Raw genomic sequence first — 24,199 nt, 5'->3', positions numbered from 1 at the left:
ATAGGAGCCTACGCGCCGGATTCTTATGTTTTTTTTTAAATAAATTTATAATTTATTTTATAGTTTTAGTATACAAGATATGTTCTAAAATATGAAAAAAGAGAAAATATGTCGAAAGAGAATAATAATTTTCTGACTCATTTGATATTGGTTAGTGCTTATATTGTATTACTTTGTTTTGAAGTTACTTATTTCAAAGTGGGATAGCATAAATTGTTTTGACTAATGGACTCAGTTACTTAGAAAGTAATCTGAATGTAAACGTGTATAATGAAGTTGTGTTCATATATTCTTCTTATTGTATGAAACTAATACTGCCAATGGAACATATTAATTACTGAGGAAAAACGTTTATATCTTTTTTTTAATAATAACGAAAATCAAAAACAGTTTGTAAATGAAACTGAAAATTGGAAAATAAGAAAATAAGAAACTCCATTATAAGTTGTAATAATGATGAATCATAGATGACTTTCCTTACATATGAGACAATTTATGTTTTTACGAAGCCATTAATCAACGCAGCGGAAATGGAAAATATGACCCAAAGTAAGAGAGCATAGGTTCCATTGTTACAACTTTCAGATTTTGTAAGTGGACGGTCCATCTAGCTTTCATCACCGAAGAAATAAGTTGCAGATTCAGAAGCCGCGACATGTCCAAAAACGTTCGTTTTCAGTTGTTGTTTTAGAGGGATGAACGTTTATAGATATTTCACAGGCCGTCATATCAGTAGGGAGGGATTATTTAGATCAAATTTTTTTTTTTGAAACAACAACAATAAAAAGAAACAAAAATAAATGCAACTTTGTTATTATAGATATTTCATTTTCAGTTGATATTTTATTTTAAATTTAATTTATAATCAAAATAATAAAATAATAATTGATCTACTGTATTAGAATATAATAAATAAAGGTTAAAATGTTTACAAAACACATCGCAGTACTGTTGATACTATTAAAAATATTAATACTTTTTATGTTTTAATATTTTAGATCAAGTAGACCATCTACTTCAAATAACCGATTACAATTTTCAAAACAATTGTTATTGATTACTTATAGAATATGGTTAAATGGTTTTTATTATATTTTATTATATTTTCATTTTTATAAAATTTGATGTATTATATATATATAACTATTTATTATATAATAGTAAAATTTATTATAACATTTTATTCTTGAACAGAAAGTTTTTCTTTTAAGTTATTTGATATTTGGTTTTATTTGAAATCATTATTATATCTAATATTTTTTATTATATCAAATAATTTTAATAAGAAAATTAACTGAAATATTAATCATATAAAACATACACAATGTCAAAATTGTCAAAATTGAAAGAACAGTTTCATTTGATCAAGAAGGTGTTGAATGTCTAACATGTAATGTAGGACATAGCTTTTTAGGGTTTTCATGCTCTTCCGAAGATGGGATCCGGGTTCTCAGGGGATAACACGGAATCGATCAGATCTCTACCATAATGATAAGATCGGGAGGATTCGGGGACGAAATGGAACTTTGGCAATTAGGGTTTTTTTGGTTCGGAAAAGGATTTTGTGGGTCCGAGCAAATACTGGGAGTGAAGGGAGCGTATCATCATTAGGATCTTCGAAATGGATGCGGAAAGGCTTATATTGCTGTTTGGTCATATGGTGGAGACGAAGTGGGAGGATTGGAAATGGGTGGGTCAACTGGAGTTCTCTAAGAGGCTGGATCTTTTTATCTGTCTTATTTACAGCACTGCAAACTCTTAACTTGGTCTCATCAAACCAGTTACAGAGAAGAGATACATATATAGAAAAGGCTAGAAGGTGTTTGTTAAAGGGGATACAGGTAGATGATAGAGTAGTCCCAAGAATGGCAGTGGAATCTTATGTACTCTCCTGTATAATTTGCTTATCATGGGTGAAACTTGTACTAGCTAAATTTGTGGTTTTTTGGATAAAGAAAACAGATTCAGTGAAAAAGCCTTGTGTTTTGTTTTTGCTTGGATAGAAGCTCTGGGTCTATATGTATTTTCTGTGAGCAACACAGAACAGGTTTTGATTTGGTGTTTTCTTTTTTTTTGGAAATCATTGGTTTTTTTGGTGGTGTTTTTTACTGGTATGGTTCTTCAATGGTATTGGATCCATGGAATGGATAAAGGTTTCTTTTTGGTTATGGTGGGGAGTTATGCTCATCAGGTGACTCATGGTATGTGCGCAAGCGTAATCTTACTATATTTGGCACTTCGTCAAATGGAGTTGATTAACTCTCGATGGCACGTCTGGAAGGTTTGCTCCAGGGGCTTTTGGTTTTATTATATTTAAAAAAAAAAAATGTAAAATTGTATTCATCCAAAAATACGTTTTTACATCGAATCGAATGCAACAATAAGTTAATGAAAAGATAAAACTGCTACTTGAAATAGATTAACACATGTCGCAATCATACAAAATTTATTAACACATATCACGATCATATTATTAAACAGTCTTTTAAATATTTTTGGTTTAATCTTTAAAAAAGATAAGATTGATTTTATTTAATTATATGTATTTCAACACATGTCACAATCTTAAAGTTATAACTAGCATGTGTCGTGATCGTGTTAATTAGTAACTTTGAAAAATCAAGCTTTATATAATATATATATATATATATATTTTAACACATGTCACAATCTTAAAGTTATAATTGCCATGTGTCGCGATCGTGTTAGTTAGTAACTTTGAAGAACCAAGCTTTATATAATAAGATACTTGCCAATTTGTAAAGAAAATTTACTAATAAGGTAAGATATGGTCAAAACATAGATGTTTGTTGCACCCCGCATTTTCCTCATACGGATATAAATATATAAATATTCATGTATACCAAAAGTATGCGGAGTACAGAAGTGCTTCCATGTATTTCCGCGTTCTCCTCATACACAATGCTACGTAGTATAAAAGTGCTCATGCGTGGTACATAAGTACTTCCATGTACACCCCGCAATCTCAACACAAACAATTGCTACGTAGTACATAATTGTTTACCTGTACTCCCACAGCTCATACGTGGTACAGAAGTGCTTCCATGTACGCCCCATAATCTCAACACAAATAGGCGGATACAGAAGTACTTCCATGTATCCGGCTAACCAATTATACTATATATACTTATATATAACCGTCTCTTAACATCAGACAAATCAATCAACAGTTGAATCATGTAATTCTCTATCTCCAGTAAAAACAAACAACACTCTCAAATAGAATCGATTCACAGAGACGGAAGATGTTACGAACCTAGGCTTATGAACGGGAAAATGCTTATCAAGTTAACTGTTCGTGGATTCGTTCTGCAGAGATCAGTCCCAAATAAACAATCATTACATTCCAACCAAAATTCCAAATGATGATCCGCTTTCTACTATAGGAAGATCTGTGAGTTGAGAACTTACCATGAAAGTGTGGCGTCAAAATTCAATGGTTTGATAACCGTTCCTGACTTTCTCTATACTAGTTTCAGATGTGTTATTCAGAAATATCCCTTGATAAAACACACATAAGATCCGCTTTCAGTGACACGTACAGAAGAGAGTTGGCTACTTACTCCCAGAAGATCATGATCAATGATAGTGACTCAGCCCTGCTGGTTGCCTCCGTTACGTATGATGAAGACTTAAAATTGAAGCAACTAAAGGAAAGGAGAACGTAGTCTAAATAATAGCAGCTGTCATCACACATTCTTTTTATCCAATTGCGTAAAAAAAAATTGATATTTTTATTCACAATATTTTAAAAGTGTACTTAATTTAATTATTTTCTGCAGTTTAGTTAATATTTCCATGATTTTCGGTGCATGATGCTATCATTCCTTTAATTTAAACTTTTTCATATCATTATTTCAGCTCTCCACTGATCCTAATACAGAGTACACACACGGTGGCTTTTAGACTCATGTATAACAATGTAAGAATGTGACCATGTATAAGACAACAGTTGCTAAAATATTGGAAATGGATAAGACAATACCAGAGATATGAGACATTTCCGAACCTCCTCAGAGATTTAGCAGACAAACATATATATATATATATATATCACATAATGTTAATATAATATTTTGAGGTGTTCAAAAAAAGAAAAAAAAAAGTTAATATAATATTTTGATTTTTCTTTTTGATAAAAGAGCTTATTATAAGGTGATGAAAATGGTTTATTTTAATAAAAAAAACTTCAAATGATAATATCTTGATATAGCTTATAGTTTCATGAAAGAAATATAAATACATTATGATTTATTCCATCGTAGTGCTAAAACGGGAGTTGTATCAAGGTTTCTTGAGAAGTATATTCCATCAAGTTTGGCCGTCCATACACGTATCTGGCCACATTTAGGGATAATATCACTTTCTGCTCTGTATGCTTCAACTTCATAAAAGTACTCCATGTTAGCTCCTTGTCTTAACAAACAATCCCATGTTGTTCTATAAAGCAAATTGTCATGGAACTTGATGACATATGGAGTAGCATTGAAGTTTAAGTTATTGACGCCTAAATCATCGTTTACAGAATCACAATGGAACTCTAAATTTTTACCCGGACCGAGTTCGTTATGAAGTACAACACGATTTTTCACGCAGGCTTCGTGTAGCCTAAAGTATGTAGTTACTAAAATAAAAAGTACGAGGTGTTTCATTTTTGTTTATCTAATGATTATGAGTGGAAGACAAAGCATTATTGTCTAGTATTTATAAAAAAAATTGTGTGAAAGGTTTTTTTTATTTTAAACTACCAAATAATATCTTACCTTATTAGTAAATTTTATTGACAAATATGTTTTGACCATATTTTACCTTATTAGTAAATTTTCTTTACAAATTGGCAAGTATCTTTTTATATAAAACTTGGTTTTTCAAAAGTACTAATTAACACGATCGCGATACAATTTTTTAAATAAATTATAAAGTAACTAATTGTAAATATTTATAAGATAGGATTCTAAATCCTGGTTTAAAACGATACGAGATAGTATTTTGTTTAGAATTTTAAAATAAAAAATACTATTAGATAATACTTACAATTACATTTTACAAAAACCAATTTGGTAAACCATTTTAACAGAATTTGTTTTTGTTATTATCTTAGTATATGTATTTTTTAGTTATGAAATAGATTAACACATGTCACAATCATACAAAATTTATTAACACATGTCACGATTATGTTAATTAGTAATTTTGAAGAACGAAGCTTTATATGATAATATTATGTTAATTGGTGAGTGTCAGTTTGTAAACGCTTAATTAATTTGTTTCTTGATTTCATTAGTCTACACTTTCGAGCTCTTGTTTATCAATAGTTTCACCCATTGCTTCATTCTAAGCTAAAAAGTTTGTATGCTCTTAACTGCAGTCTCTAAGAGCAACATTAACGCTCACTCTTAAGTCAGAATTTTAAAAACTCTCTCTCTCACCTCTTCTCTAAGAGGCAAATGGTCGAAACTCTTATGGCTTTCCGCGGATTCCACGAAACGTGACGGCCCGCGATTGATCAATTTTAATTTTAAAAAAAATCCGACAGAAAAAAAAAAGTTAATTAAGAACCTAAATATCTAAGAGTTTTGGGTTAATGTTGCTCTAAGGACAAATTAACCGAAACATAAATATTTGCTTATGTTTGTGAAACATTATTTTCTGTTTACCTAGGTTCCAAGATACAAGTATCACTAATTTGACAACTATGTTACTTTATAAAATTATAACTATCAGGTTTTTAATATATGTAAAAAGGAGAATCAATCATTTCCTGAAAGAGTAAAACACAGTGAAAATATAAACACTCAGAGCAGAGGAGACCAAGACCACCAGCGCCAACACGGTATGAATCGCCAATGAGGTACCACAAGAGAGCAGTCCCAGACGTAGCTGAATAACTTCAATCATTGATAACAGAAGGAACACACAGCCCAAGATCGATCCACCGGCTGCACCAACCACACCGAGACGAAGCAGATCACTGTTGATATTCGCTTTAAAAACCTCGTCCGTTTCTTTGCTGTTCAACAAGTTGATTGTTAGCTTCAGCCCTTGAGCCACGAGGGAGGAGAAGAGGAAGAATGCAAATGAGATGACTTCGAAAACAACGAGGTCACGTTCCACGTCAATTCCCGCGTTGCACTCCGTCCTGTCCGCGAGGTTGAGGTCACGTGGTTGGTCGAAAGTGATTCCGACAAAGACTGCAACTGTGAAGAGTGAATTTGCGTTGACTATCCCGTCGAGAGCTGAAACATGAACGCTTGTGGTTGATGCCGTTGAGTGGTTGCTGATGCTGTTGCTATTGTGGTTGCTGTTGGTCTCTATATCAGAATCTGCCATTTTATCTAATGGTTCTCTTTGGTGGGTTTACGTAATAGCTAGAAGCTTCTTCTTTGTAATGATGGGATCATTTGTTCTGTTGTGTTCTTATTATGATTCCCTTTTCAATGATTTGATAATGTTGTTTAAGAGTGGGTGGGGTTTGGTTTAGAACGATTAGGCGTGAGAAAACGATAGCTGTATGTTTAATGACTAAATAAACCATTTTTAAGTCATTACGAAAGTAAGGATAGTTAAACACACCTTTCTTCTTTTGTTATAATGTAAGAAGAAGGCTTATTCTAGTGACCAAATTTTGACTTTATTCACACGTAAAATACCACAATGTTGTAGCAGGTTTACACGTTAACCCTAAACTTTTCACTCTCTTTACTTTCTATTTCCATTTTTTCCGGTGTCCACGAAATCGTGTTAGGCCTAGACGGCGTTTATGCGCTTAACACACTTCTCATGTGGCGTTAAATATTTTAAGGGTGGGTTAGGAATGAAAATTCAGAAGTGTCAGCAACATGTAAGCAGTTTATGCGGTCTATGCGAGCTGTCCGTTTAATTTTCGATTTGTCTAAATATTTAGGATTTGGAGTCGACTTTGCAGGACAACCGGTTTGAGTTTTGAGTAGCACCGAAGTTTCGTTGAACGTCCGCTTCAAAAACTGGAAACGAAAACTTGTGGAAAGTCCCAAATCTAGATTTCAATACGTTTCTAAAAGTACTTTTTGAAAAAAAAAACACATTGAAAACTTATAGTTCTGTTTAGAAATACCGCTTCTATTTAAAAAATCAGTGTCATGAATAAATAAAAAATAAAAAAATATGTTTATTATATATAAAATTCGAAACTAATAGTATTAAAATAGAAAGAATAAAATATCAAAATAATGCTATAAATTATCTCTGTGCATAATAAGTTTTTTAAAAGAGATTTTGCATACATATTCAAATATATTTCGACAGATATTTGTGAACTATTAAAAATAATTAATTTGATAATATTTTTATAAGGTGTTAGTATTTTTATAATTGAAATATGAAGTCAACTAAATGGATTAAAATTAATAAAAATGAATAAGTGAATTTTATTTTGAATCGCATATTTTGAGTCATAATTTTGTTAAAGTCATTTTATGTATACATATTAATATATTAGGATATTGGCTTCCAACACGTATCTAATTTCTAATTTCTAAAAATTTCTGCTTTTACGTTTCCATACGATTTCGTTTCCACGTATCCTCTTCCAGTCTCATGTAACATAAGATATATAATTCATAATTTTCTCATTTTTTGGTAAAAAGAAGATCTTTCATTTCTTTATTGGGTTGAATTTTTCATTTTTTGATAAAAAGAAGATTTTTCATTTCTTTGTTGGTAACCCAAACAATATAAATATTATTCTTAACGAGAATTGAACCTGAGTGTAGATACTCCTTTACCACTAGGCCAATATTGGTACAAAAATTTCGTGCCACATATACACGATTATCAGTTTTTCTTTTTATAAACTTGGAATAAATAGTTTGTTCGTTATATTGTTGATAGATCATGTTACTTCGTTAGCAATGCTTCATTAGTAAAACATACAATTTTATAAAAATGGTTATACATGTATGAATATGAATATATGATCACCAAAACATGGTTACAAATGTAGTCGTTTGCAAGGAAGCCAGGTTTGATGTTTACAGTTATTTGGATTCCTCCGGTGTAGATTCTATCTATACTTCTAGCTTGTATAGTTCCTAAATTTCCATTTAGCCCATTACTTGATAACTTGTTGTCATTTGTTTTAGTCAACAAAAAAAAAACACTTGTTGTCATTTGTACAATATGACCTTACACTGTTTCAAACCGAAAAAAAACTTTATACACATATTGACATAAGTTTTTTTCTCTCCATGCGATGTTTCATTATTTCTACTTTTAGTCTGATATATGGATCATATATTGACAAAAAAAATATTCATAATGATATAAAAAAAGAAACCCAAACCCATAAGTTACAAGCCCAACAATATGTAAGTGTAAGACAATATTATCCTGCAAGAAGAAATGTCCACAATAATCTTGCAGCTCTGCTTCAGATACAATCGATACCGATATGAAAATCACAATTTGTTGCAGTGAAAAGAAGACCCAAATGTTCTTTGGTGAGTCCTAATTTCGAACATGAAGCTGGCTATTCTACAAATTGGTAAGTCACCAATGTTTCTCACTCTCACATCCTCTCTTTCTTTAAACTATTTTTTTTGTTAAACAGAAAAATAATCTATTCTATTAAAACACAAGTATGACTAATTGATAAATATTTGGTTTAATTATTTACAATTCATATCTATTAATAATTAATTAACAGTATTTAATATATGTATAGTCTAGATTGATTTTTGATGTATACTTAAATATAGAAATTATTTTTTTCAAAAAATATAAAACATAAAATATATCCATCCTCAAAAAATATAAAAAAGCTGGTCAGAATCTAGTAATACTTTTGAAATTGGTGACTGTAAAGCTTATATGTTTATGTAAACTGCTCAAGGCACACATGGCTTTGCAATTTCATATTTACAAAAAAAAGTGATAGAAAGAGATGATAATCCAGAGGAGCAGATCCGATTTGAATTATGAGTTGGGTCATTTGCAACTGTCAGAGTTGTATCATTACCACTTATGCTTTTGCGTGACCTTTATAAATGGGAAAATCGCATAAAAATCATTAAAGTGTCACTTAGTAACATTTTAAACTTTAAAGTTTTTCAGTAACACTTTTAGTCTTCAAAATGACATTTGTATTATAAAAAACTTCCAAAGCAAAAAATTGACCGGTTCAGCATGTAATTTTTCAAAACTTTTAATAAAACTTACAAAAAAAAAAAAAATTAAACTAAAAGTTTCATTTTTGTGAATTTAATTTAATTAATTTTCTAAAATTTTAATTTAACTTTTTATTATGTTTTATTTTGTGAATTTTATTAAAAGTTTCATTTTTATTTATTTATTTTATTAATTAATTAATTATTTTTGAAAAATTACCCGTTGAACATGTCAACTTTTTGCTTTGGAGATTTTTTGTGATACAAAAATCACTTTGAAAATTAAAAGTGCTAGTAAAAAAACTTTAAGGTTTAAAGTGTTAGTAAATGACACTTTGAGATTTTTTTATGTGACTTTCCCCTTTATGAATTGTATTTCTCTTTTTTTTTTTTTTTGTCAACGAATCGAATTTCTCTTTGATTACATGTGAATTAAAAATAAATCTGTAAATGGCCTGATAATAAACAACGATTAAATAAAAAAACAACAGAAAGTTCCTTCATTCCATTTTTTGTGGTCAGAAAATTCAAATAAATTAGCAATTTCAAAATAATTATTGACTTCTCTGCTATTTCCGGTCTGAATATATTGACTTTGAAAATAGGGGAAATAAATATAAAGAAAAATGGGAACGAGTCCAACCAATATCGCGTCCCTTCTTCACTTTGCTTTCTCATTTTTTCTTCTCGTTAGTCTCTACTCTGTGAATCAAATCCTCGTGAACTTTACCGAAAAAAACTCATCGACACGTAATAAATCTACGGACTCTTTGGGGAGAGTGAAGAGATCTGAAAGAGTCTCCTTCCGATGGGAACGCTTCAGTCATGGCGTAAAGCTTATGGAGCCCTAAAAGATACCACCAAAGTCGGCCTTGTCCGTGTCAACAGCGATTACGCCGTACGCGCTTTCCCGATTCCTCCTTAATATTTTCTTTTTTTCCGTTTAATCTCCGTAACAAACTCTCTCTGATAGATTCGATTGTTTTTTTTTTTTGAATTTTAATAGGATTTAGATGTTGCCATAGTCAAAGCTACGAATCATGTGGAGTGTCCTCCGAAAGATCGCCATCTCCGAAGTGAGTTGTTTTCAGTTATTTTTCTCTCGAGAATCCTTAGATCTGTGTATTGATTTCTCTATTTGTATCAGAAATCTTCGTGGCAACAGCAGTGACTCGTGCTCGAGCAGATGTTGCCTATTGTATTCACTCTCTCTCCCGCCGCTTGCATAAAACTAGAAACTGGACGGTACTCGTTCACTCTCTCCTTTGATACGATACTTAGGGTTTTTCAGTTAACCGTATATATAGATTGTTTTTGAATTTGATCGCTTCTCTCTCTATTTGTTGTTGCTTCCAATAGGTTGCTCTGAAAACACTGATTGTGATTCACCGGCTTCTAAGGGAAGGAGACCCTACATTTCGAGAGGAGCTTCTTAATTTTTCGCAGAGAGGTCGGATTCTGCAACTTTCTAATTTCAAGGATGATTCAAGCCCTATCGGTGAGTCCTCAATTCAGTGTTTTACATAAATCAAAAGAGCTTCTCGTAGAGTGTGAATGCTTGATTTGGCCATTCCTTTTTTTTTAACAGCGTGGGATTGTTCAGCTTGGGTACGTACCTATGCATTGTTTCTTGAGGAGCGGCTTGAATGCTTCAGGGTTTTAAAATATGATACTGAGGCTGAACGTCTTCCTAAGGCTACCCCTGGCCAGGACAAGGTATCAACCTTTTTGGTTTTACTTAGACCTTCACGATGGTTTATTTAATCCTGCATATTATGGTATTGGCAGGGGTACAGTAGAACTAGGGATTTAGATGGGGAAGAACTCTTGGTGCAGTTGCCTGCTTTGCAGCAGCTTCTCTATCGTCTCATCGGTTGCAGGGTATTCTTTTTTTTTCTTTTTTCTTTTGTTTATGTAGCTGATTTTTTTTTTTGGCTGCATTTGCTGATCAACGAACTGTCTTTTGGTACCTTTCAGCCAGAAGGCGCTGCTAACCACAATCATGTTATACAATATGCACTCGCTCTGGTACGTGATTATCATCCCTCATCTTATAATTAACATTTTCGACACATTTGTTGGTGTTTTGCTCTGTTAAGCTTCCTGTTTCCATCTTGAAAAGTAAAGGCTCGATAATTTCTTACCTTCGTTGTGTTTGGAATGTTAGGTGTTGAAGGAGAGTTTTAAAGTTTATTGTGCTATTAACGACGGAATCATTAATCTCATTGACAAGGTAGGTCTAGTTTGCTTTATTCGCCATTACAGTCACCATTTTCCTTTTCCCCCTTCTCAGTTTTTTCATTTATTTATTGTAGTTCTTTGAAATGCCAAAACACGAGGCCATCACTTCCCTTGAAATATACAAGCGTGCAGGTCAGCAGGTGATGTTTGTTTGTTTGTTGGCCTATTCTTTTCTTTGTAGACAGTCACTTTCTTTTCTAACGAGAGATTTTGTAATCTTTTCAGGCTCGTAGCCTATCCGATTTTTACGAAGCCTGTAAAGGATTGGAACTCGCTAGGAATTTTCAGTTCCCTGTGTTAAGAGAGGTACCAGATGAACCTTTTTCTATATTTATTTGATAGTTATTTTACTTGTACATGTTACTTAACACACTACGTTATTTTGTGGTCTTCAGCCCCCACAGTCTTTTCTGACAACAATGGAAGAATATATTAAAGAAGCACCGCGTGCTGTCGATGTCCCAGTACCACTGGTATGCTAATGAAGTTGTCTACATGCAGCTTCTAACTATTTTCTCATATGAGTGATCCAAGAATTTGGGCCTTTTGAACTTTCTCTCTGAGATTTATGCGCTAATGAAGTTTGTCTACATGCAGCTTCTAACTTATAGGCCGGATGATGGACTTCCTGACGAAGATACTGAACCGTCTCATGTAGAACGTGGAGTTGTGCTGTCTTCGGATGATGTCGTTCTTGTATCTGAAGAGACTGAATTTTCTCCTCCGCGTCCTCCTTCAGCCAACACTCAGTCTCAGAACATCATTGATACAGATGATCTACTGGTGAAAACCCTATTACTATTGCTTTACGAGTCTTTGATTTCACTTTTGCTTCCGATTGCTATTCTTAACTCTCATGTTCTTTTTGTTCAAATTTTCACATAGGGTCTGAACACTGCTGCTCCTGATGCATCAGCGATTGAGGACCAAAATGCACTTGCTTTAGCCATAATCCCAACTGATGGTAAGCTTCTTGCTATACCATCTTAGTTACATATCCATCAATCTCCTTCCAATCTGGGAAGAAGGTGACTCATTTTTGTTTTTTTGTCTCTGTTTCCAGTTAACCCTCCAACGGCTCGTTTTGGTCAAGCAAACAATTATGATCCTTCAGGGTGGGAGCTGGCCCTGGTAACAACACCAAGCAACGATATCTCTGCAGCAACCGATAGGCAATTGGTAAGCATTATTCTCCTTGTATATGTTTTAAACAGTAGATCACAAAATAGAAAATGTCCAGCACCGGTTAGTTCCCTTTCAGAAACTAATAATGTTTGTGCATCATCGAAATGTGTTGTAGGCTGGAGGCTTAGACACGCTCACACTGAACAGTTTATACGACGATGGAGCCTACATAGCCTCCCAACGCCCAGTCTACGGTGCACCAGCTCCCAACCCATTCGAGGTTCACAATCCTTTTGCAACATCCAATAGCACTCGGGCACCTCAGCAGCCAGCTGTGAGCAACCCATTTGGTGCTTACCAGCCAACTTATCAGCCACAGCAGCAACTACAACTAGCATTCCCAAACCCCCCAGCCAATAATAATAATAATCCATTTGGTGATTTTGGTCAATTTCCGGTTAACCCGGTTTCACAGCAGCCAAATACCAGCGGATTTGGTGATTTTGCGGTGAACCAACACAATAACCCGTTCCGGAGCACTGGCCTCCTTTGATTGTATTTTCACGTTTGTATCTTCTTCATTGGGTTTTGTTTGTGAGTAATAGACTCCACATGATTTGTTTGATCTCTGTCCTTTTTTTTGTTGTTCATTGCCTGTAGTAAATCATATCTGGGATATGCATATATGAATAAATCCCTTAATTAATAATTTAAATTATTTATAAACTGGTCCGATGGGCCTTTATTCTAATAGGCCTTGGCCCGCAGTTTCTCATTTCTTTTCCCCTTAGTCTCCAGTAATAAATCGACACGTGCTGACTTTAAAGAGCCGAATCACCGAATGATTCCCCAATTGTTTATCCTTCGTAAAGTTCAAAACCAGGGAGAGAACAGGAAATTCACAGAAAGCTATCCCTTATCGCTACTTCATCCATGTCAGCAATCCTGCGTGATAATATTCTTACTGTCTCGCAGCCGTTAGATCAACGTTCGTATCCCTCACTCCCTAACCCTCCGATCAGCTTTCCAAACAAAAACAATATTTATTTAATAATAAAGAAAACCACTATTAATTAATCCACACATCTTCATTGCTTCAGCGCCCATTCAAGCAACAGTACTCTCTCTTCTACCTTGCTCTCTCTCTCTCTCACTCCCTCCCTGCAAATTCATGACGACGGAGACCGATCTTGAGCTTCAACAATCTCCAATGGCGGAACAACAGCCAAGCTCCTTCAATCTCCCACCGTATCCTCAGGTATGCACCGGTTCAGATCTCGAAATTGTATAGTTAACCGTTTCATCTCGTAGATCTGAATTTTTCGTTTATCAGATGATCATGGAAGCGATCGAAGCATCAAGCGACGCGAACGGCTGCAACAAAACGACGATCGCGAAGCACATCGAGTCAACTCAAACCGCCGCTCTACCTCCGTCTCACATGACGCTCCTCAGCTACCACCTCAACCAGATGAAACAATCCGGCCAGATCGCGATGGTGAAGAACAACTACATGAAGCCAGATCCGCACGCTCCCCCCAAGCGCGGCCGCGGCCGTCCTCCGAAGGCGAAACCCCAGGGAGATTCGAGCCACGTGGCGGCACCACCAGCTCCTCCCGTTACTTCGCCGAGGCCTAGAGGTCGCCCTCCCAAGGCGAAGGATCCTTCATCGTCGGAGGTGGAAGCGAAGGTTGTATCACCGAGTGGTGGTTCCGGGAGGCCACGTGGACGACCACCGAAGAAGCAGAAGACGGAATCCGAGGCGGTTAAAGCCGATGTTGAGCCTGCGGAGGAAGCTACGGCTCCGGCTAGTACTGGGGAGCGTCGAGGGCGTGGAAGGCCACCGAAAGTGAAGCCTGCGATGGTGCCTGTTGGTTGCTGAGGTTGAGACTTGAGCTAATAATCGAATAAGCTTTGATTAGAAGCTTAAGCAACAAAAAAAAAAGTTCTTTTTAAAATAATTAGTATTTTTCTAAGTTGAGTTTAATGGTTAATTGTGTGTTATTTTAATTTTAGGGGTTGAGTAGCGTTAAAAAAATGTCGTCTGAGAAAATGTAATTCGTGTTTGCATGTGGTGGTGTGATGTATAAATTTCGGGTATTTCTTTACCCTTTTCTTAAAGTAACGCTTTGGTTGAAAAAATTAAATATTTTATTATGAGTGATTGAAGAAGAAAGCTTGCTCAAAAAGGAGGGTACAAGTGAATGTTGTGTGAAATTAACAAGTGTCAAAATTTTCGTAATTGTTCTATTCCATTTAAGGCGGGAGCTAGAGTTTTTCAAACATATTTTGATCTCCCCCATTGGGGTTTATGTGAGCGTAATGAACAGTTTATTCGCGATTTGGTTGATGATTTAGTCTTCCCCTTATATAAAAGAAACAAAAACTTTGAAGAGAGGGCCGACAATCTATCTCATGGACCTCTAATGGGCCTAAGTAATACAAGTAAAAATATTTTGAAATCAACAATCAACTTGAAACAACTCCATTCAATTTGTCACTACACATTAACTTCTAGGCCCATTAGAAGATATAATAATATTTATATGTAGTAATTTTAGGATGGAAAGAACTTTAAACGAGTGGATGGCGATTTGGAATCGAATAATGTGTTTAATGTGGATGCACTGAATCCTTTCAATCATCCGAAATTTACCAAATTAAAAAAAAAACTAGAAGTTAATGAATGGGGACGAATGCACTTTACTTTCTAGATACACTCTCGTATATACAAATTCCTATGAATACATGCAGTATATACTCAAACGATGGTGTAACGTTAATGCATGATAACGCTACTAAAGACTGATTTAACGTTAATTGGTCTTTGAACTACGATTACGCCGTACTAAATTGTGATTTGCTATTCCTTTTCTACGGTGACTTATCTTTCTCGGTGGTCTCTCTCTACCTTGCTAGAGAATCGCTCGAATTTACACTTTAGGTGTTCGCATACCTGATTAGCTTCGTAGTACTTACAAATTGTGAAATTTCTTATTACAATTTTGACCGTATATATATATATATATATACATAGCATATTGCTTAGTGTCAAGTGTCAACCCACATTGAACTCATCAGAATTAACAAAACCCTAGATTTAACATATTCGTTAATTAAGCGTTACTAATTATCTTATATATATCCAACATAGAGACGATCTGATGAAGCATAAACCGTTGAACCCTATTATATTTTAGAAGCAAGTAGTCATTTTTCACACACAGACCTGACAATTTTTATAACTAAAACCGGTAATTTATTAATTTATCAAAAGAAACCTTTAACAATATAAGAACACCAACAAATTATCAGACGAAGCACAATAAAATAAAAATCTTCATAATCTAATCTCTTGGAGAAGGTCCATTGTTGGCTAGACTGTTAGCAAGCGAAAGAGCAATACTAGAAAACAATTTCTCTTTGTTCACCCGATCACAAACAATAGTCTTGAGCTTTCCTTCTTCGTCTTCATATTCGTCCGTACACGTTTCCTCATACGTCGTCGCTGCAGTCATATACGTCAACACATCATCCATCTGCCAACGAAACACCTCCGAGGATGGTGGAGCTGCCGCTGACGGAGCCGGTGCTGCTACATCGCCTCCACGGCTAATGTTTCGTAGTATCGGGAGACAATCCCTCATTGAGTCTATTGCGTCTCTTACGTAGGAAACACAGTCTTTGACTTCGGGTGCGGACCGAGAGAGTTTGGAGAGAAACTCAACCGTTGATTTAGCTTTTGTAATCGCAACATCGACTGAGAGTTTGGTTAGCCTCGCAGGACTTTCATGAACGGTGGAGGCGTAGCCGGCGAGAGACTTGAAGCAGATGTCTGGATATTGAGTAACGTTGCAGCTTGTTCGGATGAAATCTAGATCTTTGGTTGTTGCGTTAAGTCGTGGAGAGGAATGAACGGCTGAGGTTGATCCGGAAATGAAGAGAAAGGTGGTGAAGAGGAGAAACGCCGCCGTAAGATTTTTGCTTACCATTTTCACTGCTTTTCCAGTTTCTTTTTTTATTCCCTTGTTTTGACAAAGATTTTAGTTGAATGGTTGGGGGCTTATGTAGGCGACCAGTAGCGTATCAAGCAAAATATAATTTAAGATCATGAAACTATACTTTTAGATATGTTCTGGTATATATAAAGTTAGGTTTAGATATGTGGACAATATCGTCATAGAAAACATAATATTGTAACACTGAATGTAGTTTTTTCAGGGTTAGCTAAAAAGGAAAACAAATCTGTCAAATTAAACAAAATAAGGACTTCACGGAAAAGAGCTTAAATCAGTGGATGTAATAAAAGGCAATTCTGGTCAAGCTAAAATTCTCTAGCAATTAATATTGGGATCTTGTATATAACTATTCTTTTTAGGAAAGTTAGATTTTCTTTCTATAATTTAAAGATGTACACAATTGACAAATGAAAATACTGAGAAATATCGAACGGTATCCACCAGATTCCATGGAGATTTGCCTACTTTCTTTATTATGCGATCGTGGGATGGTGTTTTTATCTGCCATGCCAAAAGTATTACGTTAGGAAAATGTTCAGTCACGCAACAGTTAATAAACACCATCCATCTTCCAAATTTCTCCAAAGTATGTTCCTCTCTTTTAGGCATCGAATCTTTAACTCGTGTTGTCTACGTTTGTTGTTGACTACATATGGAAGTGTTATAATTTTCATAGAAAATTGTAACGGCGCCGTCTATTTATGTAGAACAAAACAAATTACTGCGAGCAAATGATGTGGAGAGGTTAAATATCCAAATTGGTTGATGATGGATCTATGTATTTTAATAGAATGGGAGATGATTCCTGTGTATGATACACAACTCATAGATTGTCTCTTTGAAACCTTGTCGATTCTTCTTACTAGAGAGTAGAGACCCACCCATCAAAGCCCACAAAGAGTTGCAAATACGAAAAGCCATTTTGATATTACGTAGTCGTGCGAGCATATATAATATCCTTTGTTGACAAAAAACAATCTCTATATATAACAAACAACTAAAGAACTAAATTAGCAAAAATAATTCTAAAATATAAATTTTTTACATTCATCCTAGAAAAGTCATAGATAAATTTTCAAAAAACTACCTTTTAAATGACCTTCATATTATATATATAAATAATAAAGTGATTCATGTTTTTAATTGATATATTCAAACGAAGATAAATACATTACTATACAAACTTGAAAATTATACAATAAATATAACTACAAATTTGAGAAAATATTGAAAATAATATATTATACTTAGAAGTGATCATAACCACCAAAATACGAGAATGCAATATTGATTACTTACAAACCTCTAGCTATGGAAACCTCTAGATTACACAGTATATAAAAATTAATAAATATTGTATATCATGACACAACTAATGCTTGATTTAATGCATTTTGAGAAAATGATGCCTTGCGAAAGTTTATTTTCCTATAAAGCAGGTACGACACTGCTTACAGGCATGGAGTAATTTTTTGTAACTTAAAAAAAAAAATTACTCCAGGTCTGTAAGCAGTGCTTTATAGGAAAATAAACCTGGAGTAATTACACTAGGAGTTGTGCTATAAATGGAGGCTCTCTCTTCTTTTTATATAAAGCGCTGTTCGTTTGGTCGCCGCATGTACCTGCGGCTGCGGCTGCGTCAATGTTTTCTTTAGATGCTTGTTCGTTTTATTGACGTGGATACCGGCGTCTACGTCTGCGGCCGAACGCAGCAGACCTGCGTCTGACGCCATAAAATCCAGCGTCGGCGACGTAAATCCGCGTCTATTTACTGCAATTACAATTTTACCCCTAACCTAGTTTAATATTTACAAAAAATTTGCCATCACATAAATCGATTGACGCTTCTTCTTCTCCATCGACGCTTCTTCTTCTCCATCGACGCCGCTCTCTTCTCTTCTCCTTTGAGCTTTCTCTTCTTCAAGCTTCGTCTCGTCTCTCACACCATCTCCAGAGCTCTCTCTCTCGATCTCAAACCCAGGTGAGACTCTCTTCCATCTCTGCGTGTTGATGTGTCTGTGTATATGGGTTTTTCTGTGTTTTAGATTTTTATTACAGATCATGTTGATGAATGTGTTGTGTGCTTGCTTTGTCTCAGGCTCTCCACATCTCGACCCTCTCTCCATCAAGCTTCGTGCATCTCCTTCAACGACTCTGCTTGTTGCTGCTTCAGTTATATGGTGTCTAAGAAGAAGTACATCTTCACTATTGACGACGATTGCTTGTAAGTTTCCTTCAAATTCTCAAAGTTTGCTCTCTTTTTTTCGTTCTGTTTTGTCTGAATCTATAGATAATTTCAGTGATGCCATTGTTGTTCAACCAATCTAACTATGTTATGTCTTATCAGTTTAACTTCAATGCAACTGCATCATTAGTTCTTTTTTTTTTGTTCTGTGATTTATTCTGAAACTGAGAATAAGATATGTTGTGTGTTTGCTTTATCTCAGGCTCTCTCAGGCTTCTCCATAGCATCTCCGGCTCTGTCTGTGTGTCTCAAGCTCTCCTAAGCTTTGTCTGTCTTTCACTCTCTCGTAAGTTCCTCTTTGAGTTACATGTGTGTGTTTTTTATCCTTGTAACATAGGTTTCTCTAGCTTTGTGGGTTTCATTTGTGTACATCTACTTGTGTTTGTGTTTGCGGTTGTGTTGAGTACAAAGTATCAGACTTTTCATGACTTTTCTCTTTCCTCTTGTTATCATCTTCCACAGTTCATGGCTTTTTCTTTAAACCAAACCGAAGCTCACTCAGTGTCTGTCTCCCTCTCTCTGTCTTTTTTTGCAGGCTCACAAGTACTTGCGGCAAAGAAGTGTGTTATGTGCTTTGTCTCAAGGTCTCCAAAGCTTTGTCGCTCACTCTATTGTAAGAGCTTTTCCTTTTATACTTGTTTTTTTTTTAGTAAGTTGTGGTTGCTTCTTGTTTAGTTCTGGTTTTCATCTTAAAGCACTTTAATTTTGTTGAATAAGAGTTTGTTTTCACAAGTTTTAAACTTTGTTCTAAAGAAATTTGAAAAGAGTACATGGCCTCTTCGTTCATTTGTGTATAAGAACACCTCTACTAGAGCCATACTTTCGAATCGACTTCCTTGAATGTTATATTTGCTACAAATATTCTGCTCTTTTTTTTTCACTTGAAAGTTATATTATTGCAGGACCTGAGATTTAGTTTATTCGTTTGTAACGTTATATGATGGATTATATTTTCACACTCTCATGTCTCCCTCCACATGCATGCCAAATTGCCAACAAATAGTTATGTATTCATCAGCGATAAATTTAATGTTTGAAAGATGTAATATCCTAGAAATTGTATACAGTTATGAATGTCTCCAAAGAACACAATCATTTATAAATTATAAATAATACGTAGAAGTAGAGTTGAGTTTATAAATTTTTATAACAGATTACATGATGCAAACTTATACGAGTGTTTTAAAATGTAGCCAGTAGAGCTATTCGTTGGCGTCGTATGCTATGTAGAGCATGTCCATCATAAGCAAAACTATTTAGTGTTATGGAGAAAGTTTTATCTATTAATATCATTTATGTTATAATTTATCATCATTTGTAATATAAATAAAAATTATATGATGATGCATCCAATGTTAAAAAAATGAAAACAACTGTAGTTGGAATAATATAATATATTTCATATTATCAATTTTAAATGTGGTATTTTTGGCAAAAATGTATTATATTATTTGATGTTTAACTAAAGTTCTATGAGAAGTTGTTTGAAATAAAAAAAGTAAATACTAATTTTCAAAATACAGTTAGTTAAAAATATTTTAATATTTAAATTTATAATTTGGTGATTATTGTTTAAAAGTTATAGTACGTAGAAGTAGAGTTGAGTTTATAAATTTTTATAAATAATTTATAAATATTTATAAATGATCAGTGGGATTAGTTTATTTTTTTGAAACATATTTGCCTTATTTCTTTCAAATGATAATTTTGAAAATTAAATGTAATATTTTGATGTATTATTTTTATTTTTATTTAGCTTATGATTTATGACATCAAATATTTTTATATTTTAATATTTGACCAAAACTTTATTACCAATTAAATATAATATTCTTATGGATGTAAATATATTTAAACTACATTTTATTTATTTAAAATACAATTTTACAAATTTTTAAAAATAAAATATGAATAAATGAAAATAGTTGTAGCGTCGATCAAACGAACAACCCAAAACAGCGTCATGCAGCTGCGTCAATTTCCTGCGTCTTCGAAACGAACAACAATTAGTGTCGGCGTTGGCGTCGACATCAGCGTCGGCGGCAACCAAACGAACATCAGATAAACGAATTTGACGCAGCCGCTGACGCCGATACCGACGCCGACACTGACGCTGAAACCGACGGCAACCAAACGAACATGGCTTAAGTCCCGTAGCCATGCGGTGAACATAAAACGAACTTATTTTTCTCCTTTTACTAAAGATTACCGTGTGTTTTCCATGCTAAGTGGCATACGCCCATTTTTAGAGGGTCTTGCTTGAGTGTGCCCAACAACTTCAGTTGAAATTTTTGTTAGCCTACTAGTCATTCGTCGATGCCATTCTTGCGATCGTTTATCATTCCGTTCGTCGGTTGTGATTCAGTTATAAGGATTTTATATGGGCTTTAGGCCCAACGTATTCTAATTCCCATGAAGAGCTTGGGCTCAATAGTTTTTTGCGACACACTTTTTGGTATGAACAGTCGCGATGATTCACTTTTCAAAGGATAAGAGAAAACAAAACTATAAATAGAGGAATCATGAGTGTGCGACCTCGTAGAAGCAGCGTGTTCAAAAATAATAAAAAAACACGAAGGGGGTTCAGAAACTGTCAACCGCCGATAACATGAGGTCAGAGGAGAAAGAACAATGGCGACCAGAATTGGTGCACAAGATGCTAATGGTTGTATTTCCCTATCTTCACTCATTGTATGAGCTCCTATCCATGTCCGGCGTTACTCCGGCGTTTAGAAACGCCATTAGAGAACAAACCCTTTTGTGGGAAAAGGTGGTTGTTGAACAACCCTTGAGTTCTCGTCTAACCGACGATATTCTATGGGAGTTCACTTCAAAATCCGCGGGAAAGTTGAACACGTTGATTCTCCGAAAATGTAGTGGAGTCACCAACCAAGGGCTTCGCCGTGTGGTTGACGCAAACCCTTTGATTAAAAAGGTAACTTGGTCATCACGAAATTAGGGTTTGTTCTAGTGGAATGATTTTTTTTTTTTCTCAGTTGATTGTGACGGGATGCACGGAGTTGGCTCCAGAAGGAATCATTGCATGTGTTGAAAGCTTGACGAAGAAAGATCATAAGTTGGAGACACTTCACATCAATGGCGTCCCTGGATTCACTAATGACCATCTCTCAGCACTTTCGACTTACCTTCCTCAAGAGGGAGCAATCGACCTCGAGGTGTGTCCCCAATGCGACCAAGTCAGGATGATTCCTCCTTGCTCAAGAGAATCATGTGTAAGTGGAATTAAGATTGTCACAAATATAGAAACGATTTAGAGACTCTAAAACTAACATCAATGTATACCTTTGGTTTAAGAAATGTGAGGGAAGGAACGAACGGGAGTGCAGGGGATGCTGGTATTGCGTCCCTAGATGCATGGAGTGTGCAGTGTGTCTCGGACCAGACAATGAGGCTGAAGAAGCAGCGTGTGGGGGAGATGTTTTGTGTCTTGAATGTTTCCAAGCGCTTCCAAAGTGCAGGTTCTGCAACAAACCCTACTGCACAAGTCACAGCAGCCTGCGACAAGAGAACACAGCGACGGATTCAGCTATGTTTGCATGCCAAGCTTGTCACTACATGACAGGAACAAGCGCAAGTGAACCCCTTGAGTAACAATTCTAAAAACACTTGTCGTTTTAAAGCCAAGCTTGTTACTAAGCCAATAAGAAGATGTGAACTTTCATATCTAAAAACATTTGTTGTTCTCTGCACTTTGTGTTTATGTTTTTACATGAAAACCTTGGATTGTGTAAAAGCCAAAGATATTCGTTGTGTAATAAATTTTAAAAACAAGTGTTCAACATATAAAACAATTACAAACCTCAATGAAAATGATGAGATTGAATTGATATAAACCTTATAGTGAACTCTTTTTTTTTTCACTCAAGCGTTGCAAGTAACTTGTTAAAATGAAGGACCACAATTGGAGAGATGTTTGTTTTTCAAAATTGCTACAATATCTGATTGCTGAATGAAGTATTGTTTCCAAGTATCTGATTGCTTTTAAGCGTTTAGGACTGCTAAATGTTGACAAATTCAATACAAAAGAGAAGAATTTGATTCATTCGAATAATTTTTTTTTGAGGCTTTTATGGCAACATTGTACATAACTTAGATGATCAACTATAATGACTAGGAAAAAATGATTTCTTTACGTCTAATTGTTATTCTACCGAAAATACGTGACTTATCATCAATTAATACGGATATGTAACCTTGACACCATATAAATGTTTGCAGTAATTTGAAAGATTGGATTCAGTTCCACGTAAATAGACGTTACCGTGCCATTATAACATTCTATGACGATGTTAAAATTTTCTTCTGTAGTCGACAACAAGACAAAAAGTTCGATGCCAAAAGAAGAAACTAAAAAACTTTGTAGAAATTTGACTGCTGCGTGACCAAAAATGTTTATCTAACGTAATACCATCTAACGATCGCAAAATAAAGAACGGTAGCCGAAGCTCCATTGAATCTCCGTATTTGGGTCGGTTTCATTCGAATTGTATTTTCAATAGTCGATTGTGTAATTGTAAATTACAATAAAAAATCTAACTTTCCTAAAGAATAGTTCTATATAAAATCTCAGTAATAACTGCACATTTTATTACTCACATTAAGTTCCTTTCCCTGAAATCCTTTTTTTTTACTTTTGACATATTTGTTTTCTTTTTGGCTAATTATATGATAACTACATATACGTTGTCTTTTCTCTTCAAACATACGTGATATTTTATACGACATATCTAAAAAGATCTTAACTATTGTTCTTCTTCTTACCTTCGTTTTTTGTCCGAGCTTCTCTCTAGTCCAGGGTTTCTCCGGTGCTCAAAAAGGCAGTTAGAGATGAAACCTTATTATAGACAAAGGTGGTTGTTGTACCACCGTTGAGTAACTTGAGTTATCGTCGAACCTTTCACTCCCATAGAATATCATTGGTTATACAAGTAATCAACGGTGGTTCACCCACAATCTTTGTCCATAACATGGTTTCGTCTCTAATGGCGTTTATTAACACATGAGAAACGCCTGACATGGAGAGTAACTAGAACAACGAGTGAAGATAAAGGAAGAACAATCATTTGCATCTTGTAAATTAATTGTGATGCAATTGTTCTTATCTATACTATTAAAACAGATATACTATTAAAACAGACGACTGTTTATGAATCTATCATTGAAATTTCTAAGTAATTACAAAAATTGTTTGTACTTTTTTTGTAGATAAAGAGTATTTAATATAATTCAGTTTTATCATTTTGAAAATTTTGTTTCTTAAATATTTGCACCATATCTTTTCAAAAAAATATTTCACATTATTAATTATTTGAAAACATTTATTAAATGAAACCTCAAAATAAAATCAAGTTGAAATAACAAATGATTAAGGGGTTATTGCAAAA

The 24,199-nt window shown here is 34.5% G+C and overlaps 5 protein-coding genes, 1 long non-coding RNA gene and 1 other non-coding gene across 7 annotated transcripts; 5 read left to right on the top strand and 2 right to left on the bottom strand.

The window, feature by feature from the left end:
- Positions 1 to 5,624: 5,624 nt before the first annotated feature.
- Positions 5,625 to 6,627, bottom strand: LOC108852863 (uncharacterized). The gene has a single exon (XM_018626339.2). It carries the CDS (start codon positions 6,349 to 6,351, stop codon positions 5,776 to 5,778), a length of 576 nt encoding a protein of 191 aa, XP_018481841.1. The 5' UTR covers positions 6,352 to 6,627; the 3' UTR covers positions 5,625 to 5,775.
- Positions 6,628 to 9,800: 3,173 nt separating this feature from the next.
- Positions 9,801 to 13,281, top strand: LOC108854735 (putative clathrin assembly protein At2g01600). The gene is made up of 15 exons (XM_018628371.2): positions 9,801 to 10,062; positions 10,171 to 10,240; positions 10,312 to 10,409; positions 10,524 to 10,662; positions 10,753 to 10,880; positions 10,953 to 11,045; positions 11,142 to 11,192; positions 11,332 to 11,397; positions 11,480 to 11,545; positions 11,631 to 11,711; positions 11,801 to 11,878; positions 12,003 to 12,188; positions 12,291 to 12,369; positions 12,469 to 12,584; positions 12,706 to 13,281. The coding sequence occupies exons 1-15, from the start codon at positions 9,973 to 9,975 to the stop codon at positions 13,081 to 13,083; spliced, it is 1,719 nt and encodes a 572-aa protein (XP_018483873.2). The 5' UTR covers positions 9,801 to 9,972; the 3' UTR covers positions 13,084 to 13,281.
- Positions 13,282 to 13,611: 330 nt separating this feature from the next.
- Positions 13,612 to 14,651, top strand: LOC108854736 (HMG-Y-related protein A). The gene is made up of 2 exons (XM_018628372.2): positions 13,612 to 13,788; positions 13,864 to 14,651. The coding sequence occupies exons 1-2, from the start codon at positions 13,702 to 13,704 to the stop codon at positions 14,410 to 14,412; spliced, it is 636 nt and encodes a 211-aa protein (XP_018483874.1). The 5' UTR covers positions 13,612 to 13,701; the 3' UTR covers positions 14,413 to 14,651.
- Positions 14,652 to 15,767: 1,116 nt separating this feature from the next.
- On the bottom strand, positions 15,768 to 16,678 carry LOC108852672 (pectinesterase inhibitor 11-like). Its single transcript, XM_018626169.2, has one exon. It carries the CDS (start codon positions 16,520 to 16,522, stop codon positions 15,878 to 15,880), a length of 645 nt encoding a protein of 214 aa, XP_018481671.2. The 5' UTR covers positions 16,523 to 16,678; the 3' UTR covers positions 15,768 to 15,877.
- Positions 16,679 to 18,373: 1,695 nt separating this feature from the next.
- LOC108852160 (uncharacterized) lies at positions 18,374 to 19,580 on the top strand. The gene is made up of 4 exons (XR_008945496.1): positions 18,374 to 18,530; positions 18,648 to 18,773; positions 18,997 to 19,080; positions 19,330 to 19,580. It is a non-coding gene; the product is annotated as an uncharacterized LOC108852160 (long non-coding RNA).
- Positions 19,581 to 20,949: 1,369 nt separating this feature from the next.
- On the top strand, positions 20,950 to 21,065 carry LOC130512059 (U5 spliceosomal RNA). The gene has a single exon (XR_008945621.1). It is a non-coding gene; the product is annotated as a U5 spliceosomal RNA (small nuclear RNA).
- A 272-nt stretch (positions 21,066 to 21,337) lies between these two features.
- Positions 21,338 to 22,596, top strand: LOC108852464 (F-box protein SKIP28-like). Its single transcript, XM_018625968.2, has 3 exons — positions 21,338 to 21,729; positions 21,791 to 22,027; positions 22,110 to 22,596. Exons 1-3 carry the CDS (start codon positions 21,403 to 21,405, stop codon positions 22,404 to 22,406), a joined length of 861 nt encoding a protein of 286 aa, XP_018481470.1. The 5' UTR covers positions 21,338 to 21,402; the 3' UTR covers positions 22,407 to 22,596.
- The last annotated feature ends 1,603 nt before the right edge of the window (positions 22,597 to 24,199 follow it).

This window comes from Raphanus sativus, chromosome 4 (genome assembly GCF_000801105.2).
Source record: "Raphanus sativus cultivar WK10039 chromosome 4, ASM80110v3, whole genome shotgun sequence".
Classification (NCBI taxonomy): Eukaryota; Viridiplantae; Streptophyta; class Magnoliopsida; order Brassicales; family Brassicaceae; genus Raphanus; species Raphanus sativus.
The sequence above is the reverse complement of the archived record's forward strand: the minus strand, read 5'-3'. Positions and strand labels throughout refer to the sequence as shown.